Raw genomic sequence first — 21956 nt, forward strand, 5'->3', positions numbered from 1 at the left:
TATCTAATCCTATCCTGTGTGATACTGTATACTGAGCTGTGTATCTAATCCTATCCTGTGTGATACTGTATACTGAGCTGTATCTAATCCTATCCTGTGTGATACTGTATACTGAGCCGTGTATCTAATCCTATCCTGTGTGATACTGTATACTGAGCTGCTGTATCTAATTCTCTCCTGTGTGATACTGTATACTGAGCTGTGTATCTAATCCTATCCTGTGTGATACTGTACTGTATACTGAGCTGTGTATCTAATCCTATCCTGTGTGATACTATAGGTTGAGCTGTGTATTTAAGCCTATCCTGTGTGATACTGTATACTGAGCTGTGTATCTAATCCTATCCTGTGTGATACTGTATACTGAGCTGTGTATCTAATCCTATCCTGTGTGATACTATAGGTTGAGCTGTGTATTTAATCCTATCCTGTGTGATACTGTATACTGAGCTGTGTATCTAATCCTATCCTGTGTGATACTGTATACTGAGCTGTGTATCTAATCCTATCCTGTGTGATACTGTATACTGAGCTGTGTATCTAATCCTATCCTGTGTGATACTGTATACTGAGCTGTGTATCTAATCCTATCCTGTGTGATACTATAGGTTGAGCTGTGTATTTAATCCTATCCTGTGTGATACTGTATACTGAGCTGTGTATCTAATCCTATCCTGTGTGATACTGTATACTGAGCTGTGTATCTAATCCTATCCTGTGTGATACTGTATACTGAGCTGTGTATCTAATCCTATCCTGTGTGATACTGTATACTGAGCTGTGTATCTAATCCTATCCTGTGTGATACTGTATACTGAGCGGTGTATCTAATCCTATCCTGTGTGATACTGTATACTGAGCTGTGTATCTAATCCTATCCTGTGTGATACTGTATACTGAGCTGTGTATCTAATCCTATCCTGTGTGATACTGTATACTGAGCCGTGTATCTAATCCTATCCTGTGTGATACTGTATACTGAGCTGTGTATCTAATCCTATCCTGTGTGATACTGTATACTGAGCTGTGTATCTAATCCTATCCTGTGTGATACTGTATACTGAGCTGTATCTAATCCTATCCTGTGTGATACTGTATACTGAGCCGTGTATCTAATCCTATCCTGTGTGATACTGTATACTGAGCTGCTGTATCTAATCCTCTCCTGTGTGATACTGTATACTGAGCTGTGTATCTAATCCTATCCTGTGTGATACTGTATACTGAGCTGTGTATCTAATCCTATCCTGTGTGATACTGTATACTGAGCTGTGTATCTAATCCTATCCTGTGTGATACTGTATACTGAGCCGTGTATCTAATCCTATCCTGTGTGATACTGTATACTGAGCTGTGTATCTAATCCTATCCTGTGTGATACTGTATACTGAGCTGTGTATCTAATCCTATCCTGTGTGATACTGTATACTGAGCTGTATCTAATCCTATCCTGTGTGATACTGTATACTGAGCCGTGTATCTAATCCTATCCTGTGTGATACTGTATACTGAGCTGCTGTATCTAATCCTCTCCTGTGTGATACTGTATACTGAGCTGTGTATCTAATCCTATCCTGTGTGATACTGTATACTGAGCTGTGTATCTAATCCTATCCTGTGTGATACTGTATACTGAGCTGTATCTAATCCTATCCTGTGTGATACTGTATACTGAGCCGTGTATCTAATCCTATCCTGTGTGATACTGTATACTGAGCTGTATCTAATCCTATCCTGTGTGATACTGTATACTGAGCTGTGTATCTAATCCTATCCTGTGTGATACTGTATACCGAGCTGTGTATCTAATCCTATCCTGTGTGATACTGTATACTGAGCTGTGTATCTAATCCTCTCCTGTGTGATACTGTATACTGAGCTGTGTATCTAATCCTATCCTGTGTGATACTGTATACTGAGCTGTGTATCTAATCCTATCCTGTGTGATACTGTATACTGAGCTGTGTATCTAATCCTATCCTGTGTGATACTGTATACTGAGCTGTGTATCTAATCCTATCCTGTGTGATACTGTATACTGAGCTGTGTATCTAATCCTATCCTGTGTGATACTGTATACTGAGCCGTGTATCTAATCCTATCCTGTGTGATACTGTATACTGAGCTGTGTATCTAATCCTATCCTGTGTGATACTGTATACTGAGCTGTGTATCTAAGCCTCTCCTGTGTGATACTGTATACTGAGCTGTGTATCTAATCCTCTCCTGTGTGATACTGTATACTGAGCTGTGTATCTAATCCTATCCTGTGTGATACTGTATACTGAGCTGTATCTAATCCTATCCTGTGTGATACTGTATACTGAGCCGTGTATCTAATCCTATCCTGTGTGATACTGTATACTGAGCTGCTGTATCTAATCCTCTCCTGTGTGATACTGTATACTGAGCTGTGTATCTAATCCTATCCTGTGTGATACTGTATACTGAGCTGTGTATCTAATCCTATCCTGTGTGATACTGTATACTGAGCTGTATCTAATCCTATCCTGTGTGATACTGTATACTGAGCTGTATCTAATCCTATCCTGTGTGATACTGTATACTGAGCCGTGTATCTAATCCTATCCTGTGTGATACTGTATACTGAGCTGTATCTAATCCTATCCTGTGTGATACTGTATACTGAGCTGTGTATCTAATCCTATCCTGTGTGATACTGTATACCGAGCTGTGTATCTAATCCTATCCTGTGTGATACTGTATACTGAGCTGTGTATCTAATCCTATCCTGTGTGATACTGTATACTGAGCTGTGTATCTAATCCTATCCTGTGTGATACTGTATACTGAGCTGTGTATCTAATCCTATCCTGTGTGATACTGTATACTGAGCTGTGTATCTAATCCTATCCTGTGTGATACTGTATACTGAGCTGTGTATCTAATCCTATCCTGTGTGATACTGTATACTGAGCTGTGTATCTAATCCTATCCTGTGTGATACTGTATACTGAGCTGTGTATCTAATCCTATCCTGTGTGATACTGTATACTGAGCTGTGTATCTAATACTACCCTGTGTGATACTGTATACTGAGCTGTGTATCTAATCCTATCCTGTGTGATACTGTATACTGAGCTGTGTATCTAATCCTATCCTGTGTGATACTGTATACTGAGCTGTGTATCTAATCCTATCCTGTGTGATACTGTATACTGAGCCGTGTATCTAATCCTATCCTGTGTGATACTGTATACTGAGCCGTGTATCTTATCCTCTCCTGTGTGATACAGTATACTGAGCCGTGTATCTAATCCTATCCTGTGTGATACTGTATACTGAGCTGTGTATCTAATCCTATCCTGTGTGATACTGTATACTGAGCTGTGTATCTAATCCTATCCTGTGTGATACTGTATACTGAGCTGTGTATCTAATCCTATCCTGTGTGATACTGTATACTGAGCTGTGTATCTAATCCTATCCTGTGTGATACTGTATACTGAGCTGTGTATCTAATACTACCCTGTGTGATACTGTATACTGAGCTGTGTATCTAATCCTATCCTGTGTGATACTGTATACTGAGCTGTGTATCTAATCCTATCCTGTGTGATACTGTATACTGAGCTGTATCTAATCCTATCCTGTGTGATACTGTATACTGAGCCGTGTATCTAATCCTATCCTGTGTGATACTGTATACTGAGCTGTATCTAATCCTATCCTGTGTGATACTGTATACTGAGCTGTGTATCTAATCCTATCCTGTGTGATACTGTATACCGAGCTGTGTATCTAATCCTATCCTGTGTGATACTGTATACTGAGCTGTGTATCTAATCCTCTCCTGTGTGATACTGTATACTGAGCTGTGTATCTAATCCTATCCTGTGTGATACTGTATACTGAGCTGTGTATCTAATCCTATCCTGTGTGATACTGTACTGTATACTGAGCTGTGTATCTAATCCTATCCTGTGTGATACTGTATACTGAGCTGTGTATCTAATCCTATCCTGTGTGATACTGTATACTGAGCTGTGTATCTAATCCTATCCTGTGTGATACTGTATACTGAGCTGTGTATTTAATCCTATCCTGTGTGATACTGTATACTGAGCTGTGTATCTAATCCTATCCTGTGTGATACTGTATACTGAGCTGTGTATCTAATCCTATCCTGTGTGATACTGTATACTGAGCTGTATCTAATCCTATCCTGTGTGATACTGTATACTGAGCCGTGTATCTAATCCTATCCTGTGTGATACTGTATACTGAGCTGCTGTATCTAATTCTCTCCTGTGTGATACTGTATACTGAGCTGTGTATCTAATCCTATCCTGTGTGATACTGTATACTGAGCTGTATCTAATCCTATCCTGTGTGATACTGTATACTGAGCCGTGTATCTAATCCTATCCTGTGTGATACTGTATACTGAGCTGTATCTAATCCTATCCTGTGTGATACTGTATACTGAGCTGTGTATCTAATCCTATCCTGTGTGATACTGTATACCGAGCTGTGTATCTAATCCTATCCTGTGTGATACTGTATACTGAGCTGTGTATCTAATCCTCTCCTGTGTGATACTGTATACTGAGCTGTGTATCTAATCCTATCCTGTGTGATACTGTATACTGAGCTGTGTATCTAATCCTATCCTGTGTGATACTGTATACTGAGCTGTGTATCTAATCCTATCCTGTGTGATACTGTATACTGAGCTGTGTATCTAATCCTATCCTGTGTGATACTGTATACTGAGCTGTGTATCTAATCCTATCCTGTGTGATACTGTATACTGAGCTGTGTATCTAATCCTATCCTGTGTGATACTGTATACTGAGCTGTGTATCTAATCCTATCCTGTGTGATACTGTATACTGAGCTGTGTATCTAATACTACCCTGTGTGATACTGTATACTGAGCTGTGTATCTAATCCTATCCTGTGTGATACTGTATACTGAGCTGTGTATCTAATCCTATCCTGTGTGATACTGTATACTGAGCTGTGTATCTAATCCTATCCTGTGTGATACTGTATACTGAGCCGTGTATCTAATCCTATCCTGTGTGATACTGTATACTGAGCCGTGTATCTTATCCTCTCCTGTGTGATACAGTATACTGAGCCGTGTATCTAATCCTATCCTGTGTGATACTGTATACTGAGCCGTGTATCTAATCCTATCCTGTGTGATACTGTATACTGAGCCGTGTATCTAATCCTATCCTGTGTGATACTGTATACTGAGCTGTGTATCTAATCCTATCCTGTGTGATACTGTATACTGAGCTGTGTATCTAAGCCTCTCCTGTGTGATACTGTATACTGAGCTGTGTATCTAATCCTCTCCTGTGTGATACTGTATACTGAGCTGTGTATCTAATCCTATCCTGTGTGATACTGTATACTGAGCTGTGTATCTAATCCTATCCTGTGTGATACTGTATACTGAGCTGTGTATCTAATCCTATCCTGTGTGATACTGTATACTGAGCTGTGTATCTAATCCTATCCTGTGTGATACTATAGGTTGAGCTGTGTATTTAATCCTATCCTGTGTGATACTGTATACTGAGCTGTGTATCTAATCCTATCCTGTGTGATACTGTATACTGAGCTGTGTATCTAATCCTATCCTGTGTGATACTGTATACTGAGCTGTGTATCTAATCCTATCCTGTGTGATACTGTATACTGAGCTGTGTATCTAATCCTATCCTGTGTGATACTATAGGTTGAGCTGTGTATTTAATCCTATCCTGTGTGATACTGTATACTGAGCTGTGTATCTAATCCTATCCTGTGTGATACTGTATACTGAGCTGTGTATCTAATCCTATCCTGTGTGATACTGTATACTGAGCTGTGTATCTAATCCTATCCTGTGTGATACTGTATACTGAGCTGTGTATCTAATCCTATCCTGTGTGATACTGTATACTGAGCGGTGTATCTAATCCTATCCTGTGTGATACTGTATACTGAGCTGTGTATCTAATCCTATCCTGTGTGATACTGTATACTGAGCTGTGTATCTAATCCTATCCTGTGTGATACTGTATACTGAGCCGTGTATCTAATCCTATCCTGTGTGATACTGTATACTGAGCTGTGTATCTAATCCTATCCTGTGTGATACTGTATACTGAGCTGTGTATCTAATCCTATCCTGTGTGATACTGTATACTGAGCGGTGTATCTAATCCTATCCTGTGTGATACTGTATACTGAGCTGTGTATCTAATCCTATCCTGTGTGATACTGTATACTGAGCTGTGTATCTAATCCTATCCTGTGTGATACTGTATACTGAGCCGTGTATCTAATCCTATCCTGTGTGATACTGTATACTGAGCTGTGTATCTAATCCTCTCCTGTGTGATACTGTATACTGAGCTGTGTATCTAATCCTATCCTGTGTGATACTGTATACTGAGCTGTGTATCTAATCCTATCCTGTGTGATACTGTATACTGAGCTGTATCTAATCCTATCCTGTGTGATACTGTATACTGAGCTGTATCTAATCCTATCCTGTGTGATACTGTATACTGAGCCGTGTATCTAATCCTATCCTGTGTGATACTGTATACTGAGCTGTATCTAATCCTATCCTGTGTGATACTGTATACTGAGCTGTGTATCTAATCCTATCCTGTGTGATACTGTATACCGAGCTGTGTATCTAATCCTATCCTGTGTGATACTGTATACTGAGCTGTGTATCTAATCCTCTCCTGTGTGATACTGTATACTGAGCTGTGTATCTAATCCTATCCTGTGTGATACTGTATACTGAGCTGTATATCTAATCCTATCCTGTGTGATACTGTATACTGAGCTGTGTATCTAATCCTATCCTGTGTGATACTGTATACTGAGCTGTGTATCTAATCCTATCCTGTGTGATACTGTATACTGAGCTGTGTATCTAATCCTATCCTGTGTGATACTGTATACTGATCCGTGTATCTAATCCTATCCTGTGTGATACTGTATACTGAGCTGTGTATCTAATCCTATCCTGTGTGATACTGTATACTGAGCTGTGTATCTAAGCCTCTCCTGTGTGATACTGTATACTGAGCTGTGTATCTAATCCTCTCCTGTGTGATACTGTATACTGAGCTGTGTATCTAATCCTATCCTGTGTGATACTGTATACTGAGCTGTGTATCTAATCCTATCCTGTGTGATACTGTATACTGAGCTGTGTATCTAATCCTATCCTGTGTGATACTGTACTGTATACTGAGCTGTGTATCTAATCCTATCCTGTGTGATACTATAGGTTGAGCTGTGTATTTAAGCCTATCCTGTGTGATACTGTATACTGAGCTGTGTATCTAATCCTATCCTGTGTGATACTGTATACTGAGCTGTGTATTTAATCCTATCCTGTGTGATACTGTATACTGAGCTGTGTATTTAATCCTATCCTGTGTGATACTGTATACTGAGCTGTGTATCTAATCCTATCCTGTGTGATACTGTATACTGAGCTGTGTATCTAATCCTATCCTGTGTGATACTGTATACTGAGCTGTATCTAATCCTATCCTGTGTGATACTGTATACTGAGCCGTGTATCTAATCCTATCCTGTGTGATACTGTATACTGAGCTGCTGTATCTAATCCTCTCCTGTGTGATACTGTATACTGAGCTGTGTATCTAATCCTATCCTGTGTGATACTGTATACTGAGCTGTGTATCTAATCCTATCCTGTGTGATACTGTATACTGAGCTGTATCTAATCCTATCCTGTGTGATACTGTATACTGAGCTGTATCTAATCCTATCCTGTGTGATACTGTATACTGAGCCGTGTATCTAATCCTATCCTGTGTGATACTGTATACTGAGCTGTATCTAATCCTATCCTGTGTGATACTGTATACTGAGCTGTGTATCTAATCCTATCCTGTGTGATACTGTATACCGAGCTGTGTATCTAATCCTATCCTGTGTGATACTGTATACTGAGCTGTGTATCTAATCCTCTCCTGTGTGATACTGTATACTGAGCTGTGTATCTAATCCTATCCTGTGTGATACTGTATACTGAGCTGTGTATCTAATCCTATCCTGTGTGATACTGTATACTGAGCTGTGTATCTAATCCTATCCTGTGTGATACTGTATACTGAGCTGTGTATCTAATCCTATCCTGTGTGATACTGTATACTGAGCTGTGTATCTAATCCTATCCTGTGTGATACTGTATACTGAGCTGTGTATCTAATCCTATCCTGTGTGATACTGTATACTGAGCTGTGTATCTAATCCTATCCTGTGTGATACTGTATACTGAGCTGTGTATCTAATACTACCCTGTGTGGTACTGTATACTGAGCTGTGTATCTAATCCTATCCTGTGTGATACTGTATACTGAGCTGTGTATCTAATCCTATCCTGTGTGATACTGTATACTGAGCTGTGTATCTAATCCTATCCTGTGTGATACTGTATACTGAGCCGTGTATCTAATCCTATCCTGTGTGATACTGTATACTGAGCCGTGTATCTTATCCTCTCCTGTGTGATACAGTATACTGAGCCGTGTATCTAATCCTATCCTGTGTGATACTGTATACTGAGCTGTGTATCTAATCCTATCCTGTGTGATACTGTATACTGAGCTGTGTATCTAATCCTATCCTGTGTGATACTGTATACTGAGCTGTGTATCTAATCCTATCCTGTGTGATACTGTATACTGAGCTGTGTATCTAATACTACCCTGTGTGATACTGTATACTGAGCTGTGTATCTAATCCTATCCTGTGTGATACTGTATACTGAGCTGTGTATCTAATCCTATCCTGTGTGATACTGTATACTGAGCTGTGTATCTAATCCTATCCTGTGTGATACTGTATACTGAGCCGTGTATCTAATCCTATCCTGTGTGATACTGTATACTGAGCCGTGTATCTTATCCTCTCCTGTGTGATACAGTATACTGAGCCGTGTATCTAATCCTATCCTGTGTGATACTGTATACTGAGCTGTGTATCTAATCCTATCCTGTGTGATACTGTATACTGAGCCGTGTATCTAATCCTATCCTGTGTGATACTGTATACTGAGCTGTGTATCTAATCCTATCCTGTGTGATACTGTATACTGAGCTGTGTATCTAAGCCTCTCCTGTGTGATACTGTATACTGAGCTGTGTATCTAATCCTCTCCTGTGTGATACTGTATACTGAGCTGTGTATCTAATCCTATCCTGTGTGATACTGTATACTGAGCTGTGTATCTAATCCTATCCTGTGTGATACTGTATACTGAGCTGTGTATCTAATCCTATCCTGTGTGATACTGTACTGTATACTGAGCTGTGTATCTAATCCTATCCTGTGTGATACTATAGGTTGAGCTGTGTATTTAAGCCTATCCTGTGTGATACTGTATACTGAGCTGTGTATCTAATCCTATCCTGTGTGATACTGTATACTGAGCTGTGTATCTAATCCTATCCTGTGTGATACTGTATACTGAGCTGTGTATCTAATCCTATCCTGTGTGATACTGTATACTGAGCTGTGTATCTAATCCTATCCTGTGTGATACTGTATACTGAGCTGTGTATCTAATCCTATCCTGTGTGATACTGTATACTGAGCTGTGTATCTAATCCTATCCTGTGTGATACTGTATACTGAGCTGTGTATCTAATCCTATCCTGTGTGATACTGTATACTGAGCTGTGTATTTAATCCTATCCTGTGTGATACTGTATACTGAGCTGTGTATCTAATCCTATCCTGTGTGATACTGTATACTGAGCTGTATCTAATCCTATCCTGTGTGATACTATAGGTTGAGCTGTGTATTTAAGCCTATCATGAGTAGTGGTTCCTTCTGAGCGGTGTATCTAATCCCTCCTGATGCACTTGGCTGTCTGCCGGATGTCAGTGTAGCTTGTCCCGGCCTAGGGCGCAGTGCACACCTCATCTCAATGAACATGTCCAGAGCTGCACTTGCTGCCGGCCTGACAATCCTCGCTGATGTGGAAGTCATAATATATACGAGGAGCGGTTTGTCTCCAGGTGACGGGGCCGCCCGAGGCTCCAGCGCGTTCTGCTCTGCCTGCAGCACCTGAGAGTGTAACCTGTCAAATCCACCGCACGCCCCCTTAACCCTTCCACTACCAACTGGGCCCATATACAATGGAGAAGCTTTATGCAACCCCTTATTTCAGTCTTTGTGGGGTGGACTGTAATAGGCTTATAATTGCCTGGAGGATTTATACGGTATATTACACACAGACCTATAGGGTGTAGTGGCTACGTATGGGCAGGTCCAGACATTAAGAGGTTAACATGCCACAGTCTGTGCGGGGATTAGGAGGGCACGGACTGGCGGTGTCAGGTCTCTGGGTGTCAGGTCTTGTTGAGCAGCTGGTGTCAAATAAGAATGAAATGATAATCCCCAGAGCGGTGGAGACAATGGGATCCTTACCTGCTGTCACTTCAGAGTGACGCCACCCGAGGGTGTGGAAAAACACTGCACAGGAAGGTGTGGGGAGAGATAACAGGGCATAGATGGGGCACAGTCTACGTGAACCGGTTATAGAACAACTGCCAAGTGTAATATTTTTCAGTACAAAGCCGTGTCCTCAACTCGGAGTCTTATCTTGTTACGATGCCTGGCGTCTTATCAGAGTTGTGCAACATGAAGTCCTGGAGATCTGAGCCCAAAAAGAGGTAGAACCTAATGTCAGGGTGTTACGGGTCCCCTCTTAGCTCTGCCAGTTGATTAAGAGGGCTCCTCGTGGGTGGAGCTTATGTTTCCTAAATACCCAATTGGTTCTTTGGTTCTCCATGGCTACATACACCAGACTAATGCCATAATTTAATGCCCGCCATCTTCTTCATCTATGCCCCATCCTATATTGATATCTTGGGTTGAGTTGACTTGTCCTTTCCGTGTGCCCGCAGACAATTACCTCATCATGCCCTCTGGAAACCTACAAATAGTGAACGCTACTCAAGAAGATGAAGGAACATATAAATGTGCGGCCTACAACCCAGTGACTCAGGAAGTGAAGACATCGGTTTCCAGTGACCGACTTCGTGTTCGACGTAAGTGAAGATACTCAATCTGACAGGCCCAAGTCCAACCTGTAGACCATATGTGAAGTTCTAGGTTCTTGATGTTCATTATCTTCTGTGTGCAGGCTCCACGTCAGAGGCCGCTCGTATCATCTATCCACCAGTGGCCCAAACCATCATTGTCACCAAAGGTCAGAGCCTTATCCTGGAGTGCGTGGCCGGTGGCATGCCACCCCCAAAAGTGTCGTGGACTAAAGATGGAGATGATGTCAATGGTTACAACAAGACACGCTTCTTGCTCACTAATCTCCTGATCGAGGCCACGAGTGAGGAGGATTCTGGGACTTACACTTGTACAGCCACCAATGGAATTGGAGATGGAGGATCAGCCTTTATCTTCTACAATGTTCAAGTTTTTGGTAAGTTTCTTGTATGTTTTCTAGAAAAATGGTGGAATCATGTGTCAACAGCATCATGCCATAAACTCAACCATAGATTCTTAAGATGTTCTGAAACGTTTTCCTTCTTACTCTAGAACCACCTGAAGTCAACATGGAGAGCACCCAACAGATCGTCACTTGGGGTCAAAGTGCTAAGTTCACTTGCAATGTTAGGGGCAATCCTCAGCCATCTGTGGTTTGGTTGAGAAATGCGGTGCCCCTTCTACCCAGCTCAAGACATAGGATTTCCAGAAGAATCCTACGGGTGAACAGTGTAGGACCCGAGGATGATGGCATCTACCAGTGCGTAGCGGAGAACGAGGTTGGCAGTGCACAAGCCTTGACTTTCCTGATGACCACAAGGACAGGTAAGGAACATGTTCCTCTACAAATATTGGCAGGTTTGTGAAGGGTCTTCATGGTGTTTGACCTCTTTGCCATGTTTTATATTCAGGTGTTTTTCCAAACTTGGCATCAGAGAGGGATGCTCTTCCTCCAACTGCTCCTCCAATCCCAGATGACAAACAGCTGCTCTTAAAGGCTCAGTTGAAACCAAGACCTCCCACCCCAGGGTTACCTGGCCCATGTCCTCTCGACAAGACCAATGTCCTCCAGCCTGAGGCTCCAATAATCCTCAGCTCTCCTCGAACCTCAAAGACTGATTATTATGAACTGACCTGGAAACCCCGACACAATGGTGGAGCTCCGATTCTCTTCTATGGCATCAAACACCGCAAGGTAACGAGAGATGAGTGAATTCAGCCACTCGGTTCTCCCAGAACTATACAATGGGAGAACACACTTACCATACTATTGACTTTAAGCGGAGGTGGTTTTGGGGGACAACTGGTAATTAGGATAGGTCATCAATGTGTGGTTGGTGGGATCCATCAGTAGTATAGGGCTGAGTTACCCGGCAGACCTTGGTACTACAGCTCAACCCCATTCACTTGATCATTCTACAGATCGGTAGGATCACCAGGGCTGGGACATGTCTTCATTTTTCCTATTTCTGAACTTCACAGCAAGTGGTGAATGCCTCAGATGATTGGACAATGTCACGTGTTCCGGGAATTCAGCACCGCCTAATACTCACCAAACTAGACCCTGGCAGCTTGTATGAAGTGGAAATGGCAGCATATAACTGCGCTGGAGAAGGACAGACCGCCATGATGACCTTCCGAACAGGTGGCTTCTCTAATTTTTTTGGTTTAATCCAATGCTTATTACAACCGTGGACTTTGAGTAATCATTGGGTTTTAATCATCCTTGTAGGACGACGTCCAAAACCAGAAATCATTGCAAGTAAAGAACTTCAAATCCAGAAGGATGATCCCGGGACGAGCACCGTAAGCACCATCCAGTCCGACAACAACCGCCTATCTCGTAAGTAGACTATTGAATTGGGTCTGGGTTGACAATGATCTAGTGGGAAACATTGTAGTAATCTCGATTCTGATTACAGCTCCAGAGGCTCCGGACCGACCCACCATCTCCATGGCCTCAGAGACATCCGTGTTTGTGACTTGGATCCCAAGAGGTAACGGTGGATTCCCCATCCAGTCTTTCCGAGTAGAATACAAGAAGCTGAAGCAACCTGGAGATTGGATTCTGGCCACCAGTGACATCCCACCATCCCGGCTGTCCGTGGAGATATCGGAGCTTGAGAAAGGTAAAGGCGCAGTCCTACAAAACTAGTACCCAAATACCTGCTTAGGGGTCATGAGGGGATGATTTTGAGATAAAAATTTGGAAGTGGTTTTAAGGGTCTTGGTCTTTCATGGTCTTGACTCACCATACATGATGGAGATGACATCTCATTGTGTTATGTTTCCTTCTCAGGAACTTCCTACAGATTCCGAGTAAGAGCCTTGAACATCTTAGGAGAAAGTCAACCCAGCGCCGCCTCCAAACCGTACATGGTGTCAGGATACAGTAACCGCAACTATGAGCGTCCGGTGGCGGGGCCCTACATCACCTTCACCGAAGCCGTCAATGAGACCACCATCATGTTGAAATGGATGGTAAGACTGGTGATTAGGATTGAGTGGGGTGGGTAAATATTCTGCCCCCTAGTGGTTGTGAAAAAATGTACAATACTCTACCACTCGTCATCATTTATGGGAACTCTACTGGGACAAGACGGATTATTCATTATGTCTTTCTTCCACAGTACATCCCTGCGAGTAACAACAACACCCCCATCCATGGCTTCTACATCTACTATCGCCCCACTGACAGCGACAATGACAGCGATTACAAGAAAGACATGGTGGAAGGTCAGTCGCCATAACATAATCATACATATGTCACTCCCTATGTATAACACAATAATCTGAGGATTATTTTCTCCACTAGGGGCGCTGTTTTGTTGCTCGTGTGGTTTTTCTGCTATGAATATACAATATACAATCTCTTCTGTCTATGTATATAGTTATATCTGTATTTATGTCCCTCCGTCCATCCAGGTGACCGTTACTGGCACTCCATCACCGATCTTCAGCCCGAGACCTCTTACGATATTAAGATGCAATGCTATAACAAGGGCGGGGAGAGCGAGTTCAGTAATGTCATGATCTGCGAAACCAAAGGTAATTACGGCCTCACTTATATTCTTATAACTCCATACATATTGAGGTTCTACCTCCTGCCTCGCTGACATCACAAGATCCTCTTACTAGATCTATGAGATCTTAATCTAGAAGTCTTCATCATCATTTACCGATTCTCTTTACTTGCAGCTCGGAAGTCTTCTCAATCGGGCCGCCAACCCCAGCCGCCCGTGCCGTCGCCACAACCGCCACCGAACAGGAATGGTCCTCTGGGAACGGCCACGGTGGCGAGATCCAGTGACTTACCGTATTTAATAGTGGGTGTGGTTTTGGGGTCCATCGTTCTCCTGATAGTAGCTTTCACCCCCATCTGCCTGTGGAGGGCGCTGTCCAAGCAGAGTAAGTACCAGCAGGGTCACTTCCAAAAAGTTGACTGTCTAGAAGGTTGTTTCTAGCAACATTGTGTAACTATGAATGTTCTTGAACATAGAATGTAGATAGAAATGTTCCAGAACATTATATCTGAATAGTCTGGAGCCCGACATAGATAGGAATGTTCTAGAGTATATAAGTAGATATGGACGTTCTAGAGCATGTAAATGCATGCTGTGTAGATGTTCTAGAGCATAAAAATAAGAATGTTCTGTATATACAAATCTTCTACAACATATCCTGCGATACAAATGTTCTAGAGCCCCTGGATCTGTATATGAATGTTCTAGATCATATACCTTAGATGAGTGTTCTAGATCTTCTATGTGTGTTTTCTTTCAGGTATTCATACCCAATCTTCTCTTTTTCAGAGCAAACGACAGATGTGACTTTTCCTGGTACAGGAATCCTGAACCCGTCGTCCTCCTGTCAGTACACCATGGTGCCGCTCCGCGGGGCCCCGGCCATCAGCACCATTCCTTACACTAATGGGTCTGTGCTGAATGGTAACTGCCCCCCTCCTAAACTGGGCTATCCTGGGGGCAAGCAGAGAGATTACTGCTCCGAGACTCTGCACAAGGTAAGCAACGGCGCCCACCAGACCGCCTAGATTATGGTTTATACTCCAGTCACAGCCAAAGCTGTTAGGGGTTTGTCCCAGCGGCAGTCAGGAGCTTTGGATGTGACTGGAGCATAAGACATGTTGGATACATTGAGCATAAGACATGTTGGATACATTGTATCTGTGCATTATAGGATGACGGGGGTGGTGGTGGGCAAGTGTGAGCCGATTGGTAGGTCATGGAGGTACCACTGATGGGACGAGGGGGTGAGGGGCTCTTATATACTATATATTGCTCTGATGCCTGCAGTGTGTATAATGCACTGACTATATACTCTTCTATCTGGTGTATACAGGACGAGGCCAGTACCCTGCTAGACAATGGCTGTGGCCCCCCCGAGCACACAGACCATCACCCCGCAGAGTAAGTGTCAGACTTAGCAGTGCGGTGTAATAACATGAGTATGACAGTGTATTATAGCGATATCTCACATGTATTACAGGTTATATGAGCGGCAGAGCAGCGACGTGACCATAGTGTGCGACTTGTGTGATCAGGACGCTGCCGAGAGAGCCCATCCCTATGGAGAGATCTCCCCACCGGAGGACCAGGCGTCACCCCGAATATCAGACGCCAACCAAACATTCCCCATCCTGACCGTGCCCACCGAACACTCTATATGCCAAGGTACAACATACATAACATATCATATGTTATATGTCATGTGAATCCACTGCTTCATACATGATCAATGCTGTACAGATCTGGGATCCATTGCTTCATAGTTCATCACATTTGCATACATTTCAGATGTACTATTACATGTATGATAACTCAGGATCTACTGCCTGTATATGATCAATGCTTTATGGGTATGTCTGGGATCCACTACTTCATATATGATCAGTGTTGCAGAGATCAAGGATCCACTGCTTCATAAATAATCATAGCTGCATATACGTGGGATCTACTACTTTATATATGATCAATGCTGTATGGATCCACTGCTTTATACGTATATGATCAATGCTGTATAAATCTGAGATTTATTTCTTTATACCTAGTTGATCAAAGCTGTACAGATCTGGGATCCACTACTTCATATGTATATGATCAATGCTGTACAGATCTGGGATCTACTATTCTATATGTATATGATCAATGCTGTACAGATCTGGGATCTACTATTCTATATGTATATGATCAATGCTGTACAGATCTGGGATCTACTATTCTATATGTATATGATCAATGCTGTACAGATCTGGGATCCACTACTTTATATGTATATGATCAATGCTGTACAGATCTGGGATCTACTATTCTATATGTATATGATCCATGCTGTACAGATCTGGGATCTACTATTCTATATGTATATGATCAATGCTGTGCAGATCTAGGATCGCCTGCTCTTTATACTATATTGTGTTGTTCACATCTGTCTGTCGTTACAATGTGCTGACGCCCTTCTGTCCTCTCTGCAGACTGCTCGTACTTCCTGCCCCCGGTAGAGATGGCGGACGGCCTGGTGAAGCCGAATTCCCTCTCGGACCCGCAGTTCCATCACAATCCGGTACAGCCCAGCGAGCCGGAGATCTGTCCCTGCCAACACACGTCACAGGGAGCGGCTACTTAATGGACTGGATAATGGACTATATAGGGGATGATGGAGCCCAAGAACATAATTCTACTGAGAACCTCCACAGGAAGTCACACCAAACTAATGTCCCCCACCCCGCAGATCGGATCATATACTGGAGCCCATTATGTTAATGTGGACACCCCCATATGTGATCCCCCTCTACCCATGTGACCACCATCACTTCAATGAGGTCTCTATCAGTTTCCCATGATGCTCTGTGCCCCGTATGAACACTACATCTCCCACAATGCACCGCAGCAGAGCAGAGACACTGGGAGCTATAGAGCCTGGACCCCCACATGTCATATACAGCGCCCCCTGTGGCCGCCCCTCTCAGTACTATTATGTCTACAGCTCGTCCATCCCCAGCAGAAGAAGAATAAATGGAGTCTATTTTTATATTATAGATATTTATATATTTATACTCGTGTATATAGATTTATTTTCTTTATAAGGAAAGATTTGTATGGTCATAATCCCACGACCGCGGTATCCCACAATCCCACAGGACGTCCGAGCCCACATTCCCTCAGATCCAGTAATGTATAGCTTGTGCTAGCATGTAAGCCCGGCGAGGAGGCGCGAGGCACGGTGTGCCCCACTGATGACGCCTCCAGGTCTGCAGGTTCACAGCGCGCCTCTAGCCGGTGGCTGCACCGACGCATTATATACCCCGCCTTCATGCAATATCAGACATTTGGCTGCTTTCAGTATAATTGTAAGAAATCCCAAGTGAAAATAAATACATATAATAAAATCTGGATGTCTGGCGTGTCTTCATCATCATCATCATCATCTTCATCATCTTCATCATCTTCATCCCCTGTCTGCAGGAAACAGAGTTACATGAGGAATAGTAACATTCAACACTGCAATCCACAGTATGGCCAGAAGGGGGAGCTCCAGCTCATGTAAGCAGAGAACAGACCAAAGCAATCAATATGGAGGCCAGATGTGGCAACTTACAAGGAAGCTGGGGAACCCTGTCCCTGTATATTAGAATCCAGACAAACCTTTCACCACCTCTACAAACTCAAGCTCTTGTAACTCTTTAATAGCCCCCGATCTACTGATTCCGACACAGTTGGAATTTTTTCTCTAGCTCCCACCATTCCCAAACAATCAGTCCTTATAGTTTTGGTGTCTGATAAGCTAACTAGACTCCCTAATGTCCAGTGGGTAGTGTCAGGCAAAAGCAGGCAAAGGGGCGGGACTCAGAGCTCCAATCAGAAGCAGTGTCAGAACTCTGAGTCACGCCCTCTTCATGCTCCTGCCTGACACCACTCACTGGACATTAGGGAGTCTAGATAGCATATCCGACACCAAAACTATCAGGACTGATTGATTCGGAATTGTGGGGGCTAGAGAAACAATTCCAACTGTGTCAGAATCAGTGGAGGGACGGCTATTAAAGCATAGAAAGAGCTGGACATGGTGGAGGTGGTGAAAGGTCCTCTTAAAAATAAAAAGGTGCTTTAAATATTTAATGAACTTACATTTCAATTTCTCACTATTTTCAAGATCCCTGCTTGCTGTCAGGCACTGTGCACACCTAGTCCTGCTTTCAGTTCAGCATTTGCTATTGTATCCTGTCTAGGCAACGCTCTAGACTCCCCCTGACACATTGTAGCAAAGCAGCAGAGATTTCTGCAGCTGCTACATGTTTAGCTAACAGAGCATTGTGTAGACCGGATACAATTGTAACAAACTGTCATATGACAATGTCAGCCACAGTGCAACCATAATAATAGTCAGACACAGTGCACCCCTAATAATAGTCAGCCACAGTGCACCCCTAATAATAGTCACAGTGCACCCCTAATAATAGTCAGACACAGTGCACCCCTAATAATAGTCAGCCACAGTGCACCCCTAATAATAGTCAGCCACAGTGCACCCCTAATAATAGTCAGACACAGTGCACCCCTAATAATAGTCAGCCACAGTGCACCCCTAATAATAGCCACAGTGCACCCCTAATAATAGTCAGACACAGTGCACCCCTAATAATAGTCAGCCACAGTGCACCCCTAATAATAGTCAGACACAGTGCACCCCTAATAATAGTCAGACACAGTGCACCCCTAATAATAGTCAGCCACAGTGCACCCCTAATAATAGCCACAGTGCACCCCTAATAATAGTCAGCCACAGTGCACCCCTAATAATAGTCAGCCACAGTGCACCCCTAATAATAGTCAGCCACAGTGCACCCCTAATAATGGTCAGCCACAGTGCACCCCTAATAATAGTCAGCCACAGTGCACCCCTATAATAATAGTCAGCCACAGTGCACCCCTAATAATAGTCAGACACAGTGCACCCCTAATAATAGTCAGCCACAGTGCACCCCTATAATAATAGTCAGCCACAGTGCACCCCTAATAATAGTCAGCCACAGTGCACCCCTATAATAATAGTCAGCCACAGTGCACCCCTATAATAATAGTCAGCCACAGTGCACCCCTAATAATAGTCAGACACAGTGCACCCCTAATAATAGTCAGCCACAGTGCACCCCTAATAATAGTCAGCCACAGTGCACCCCTAATAATAGTCAGCCACAGTGCACCCCTAATAATAGTCAGCCACAGTGCACCCCTAATAATAGTCAGCCACAGTGCACCCCTAATAATAGTCAGCCACAGTGCACCCCTATAATAATAGTCAACCACAGTGCACCCCTATAATAATAGTCAGCCACAGTGCACCCCTATAATAATAGCCACAGTGCACCCCTATAATAATAGTCAGCCACAGTGCACCCCTATAATAATAGTCAGCCACAGTGCACCCCTATAATAATAGTCAGCCACAGTGCACCCCTAATAATAGTCAGACACAGTGCACCCCTAATAATAGTCAGCCACAGTGCACCCCTAATAATAGTCAGCCACAGTGCACCCCTAATAATAGTCAGCCACTGTGCACCCCTAATAATAGTCAGCCACAGTGCACCCCTAATAATAGCCACAGTGCACCCCTAATAATAGTCAGCCACAGTGCACCCCTAATAATAGTCAGACACAGTGCACCCCTAATAATAGTCAGACACAGTGCACCCCTAATAATAGTCAGACACAGTGCACCCCTAATAATAGTCAGCCACTGTGCACCCCTAATAATAGTCAGACACAGTGCACCCCTAATAATAGTCAGCCACAGTGCACCCCTAATAATAGTCAGCCACAGTGCACCCCTAATAATAGTCAGCCACAGTGCACCCCTAATAATAGTCAGCCACAGTGCACCCCTAATAATAGCCACAGTGCACCCCTAATAATAGTCAGCCACAGTGCACCCCTAATAATAGTCAGACACAGTGCCCCCCTAATAATAGTCAGCTACAGTGCACCCCTAATAATAGTCAGCCACAGTGCACCCCAATAATAGTCAGACACAGTGCACCCCTAATAATAGTCAGCCACAGTGCACCCCTAATAATAGTCAGACACAGTGCCCCCCTAATAATAGTCAGCTACAGTGCACCCCTAATAATAGTCAGCCACTGTGCACCCCTAATAATAGTCAGACACAGTGCACCCCTAATAATAGTCAGCCACAGTGCACCCCTAATAATAGTCAGACACAGTGCACCCCTAATAATAGTCAGCCACTGTGCACCCCTAATAATGGTCAGACACAGTGCACCCCTAATAATAGTCAGACACAGTGCACCCCTAATAATAGTCAGCCACTGTGCACCCCTAATAATGGTCAGACACAGTGCACCCCTAATAATAGTCAGACACAGTGCACCACTAATAATAGTCAGATACAGTGCACCCCTAATAATAGTCAGCCACAGTGCACCCCTAATACTAGTCAGCCACAGTGCACCCCTAATAATAGTCAGCAACAGTGCACCCCTAATAATAGTCAGCCACAGTGCACCCCTAATAATAGTCAGCCACAGTGCACCCCTAATAATAGTCAGCCACAGTGCACCCCTAATAGTAGTCAGACTGTGCACCCCTATTAATAGTCAGACACAGTGCACCCTTAATAATAGTCAGCCACAGTGCACCCCTAATAATAGTCAGCCACAGTGCACCCCTAATAATAGTCAGACACAGTGCACCCCTAATAATAGTCAGACACAGTGCACCCCTAATAATAGTCAGCCACTGTGCACCCCTAATAATAGTCAGACACAGTGCACCCCTAATAATAGTCAGCCACTGTGCACCCCTAATAATGGTCAGACACAGTGCACCCCTAATAATAGTCAGACACAGTGCACCCCTAATAATAGTCAGCCACTGTGCACCCCTAATAATGGTCAGACACAGTGCACCCCTAATAATAGTCAGACACAGTGCACCACTAATAATAGTCAGATACAGTGCACCCCTAATAATAGTCAGCCACAGTGCACCCCTAATAATAGTCAGCCACAGTGCACCCCTAATAATAGTCAGCCACAGTGCACCCCTAATAATAGTCAGCCACAGTGCACCCCTAATAATAGTCAGCCACAGTGCACCCCTAATAGTAGTCAGACTGTGCACCCCTATTAATAGTCAGCCACAGTGCACCCTTAATAATAGTCAGATACAGTGCACCCCTAATAATAGTCAGCCACAGTGCAACCCTAATAATAGTCAGACACAGTGCACCCCTAATAATAGTCAGCCACAGTGCACCCCTAATAATAGTCAGACACAGTGCACCCCTAATAGTAGTCAGCCACAGTGCACCCCTAATAATAGTCAGCCACAGTGCACCCCTAATAATAGTCAGCCACAGTGCACCCCTAATAATAGTCAGACACAGTGCACCCCTAATAGTAGTCAGCCACAGTGCACCCCTAATAATAGTCAGACACAGTGCACCCCTAATAATAGTCAGCCACAGTGCACCCCTAATAATAGTCAGCCACAGTGCACCCCTAATAATAGTCAGCCACAGTGCACCCCTAATAATAGTCAGACACAGTGCACCCCTAATAATAGTCAGCCACTGTGCACCCCTAATAGTAGTCAGACACAGTGCACCCCTAATAATAGTCAGACACAGTGCACCCCTAATAATAGTCAGCCACAGTGCACCCCTAATAATAGTCAGACACAGTGCACCACTAATAATAGTCAGCCACAGTGCACCCCTAATAATAGTCAGCCACAGTGCACCCCTAATAATAGTCAGCCACAGTGCACCCTTAATAATAGTCAGACACAGTGCACCCCTAATAATAGTCAGCCACAGTGCACCCCTAATAATAGTCAGCCACTGTGCCCCTATAATAATAGTCAGCCACTGTGGACCCCTAATAATA

General features: G+C 43.4%; 1 protein-coding gene across 1 annotated transcript in view; it reads left to right on the plus strand.

Annotated features, from left to right (window-relative positions):
* BOC (BOC cell adhesion associated, oncogene regulated) overlaps positions 1-17416 on the plus strand; it is a 68648-nt gene extending 51232 nt beyond the window's left edge. The window contains exons 5-19 of the mRNA XM_075263323.1: positions 10933-11076; positions 11172-11465; positions 11582-11854; positions 11941-12224; positions 12512-12674; positions 12762-12872; positions 12952-13158; positions 13329-13510; positions 13660-13765; positions 13955-14077; positions 14228-14437; positions 14842-15050; positions 15389-15456; positions 15536-15720; positions 16521-17416. Coding sequence (XP_075119424.1) covers positions 10933-11076; positions 11172-11465; positions 11582-11854; positions 11941-12224; positions 12512-12674; positions 12762-12872; positions 12952-13158; positions 13329-13510; positions 13660-13765; positions 13955-14077; positions 14228-14437; positions 14842-15050; positions 15389-15456; positions 15536-15720; positions 16521-16672 — 2711 coding nt within the window. The 3' untranslated portion in view covers positions 16673-17416. The remainder of the gene's footprint in view (positions 1-10932; positions 11077-11171; positions 11466-11581; positions 11855-11940; positions 12225-12511; positions 12675-12761; positions 12873-12951; positions 13159-13328; positions 13511-13659; positions 13766-13954; positions 14078-14227; positions 14438-14841; positions 15051-15388; positions 15457-15535; positions 15721-16520) is intronic.
* Positions 17417-21956: the final 4540 nt, after the last annotated feature.

This window comes from Leptodactylus fuscus, chromosome 2, assembly GCF_031893055.1.
Source record: "Leptodactylus fuscus isolate aLepFus1 chromosome 2, aLepFus1.hap2, whole genome shotgun sequence".
Classification (NCBI taxonomy): Eukaryota; Metazoa; Chordata; class Amphibia; order Anura; family Leptodactylidae; genus Leptodactylus; species Leptodactylus fuscus.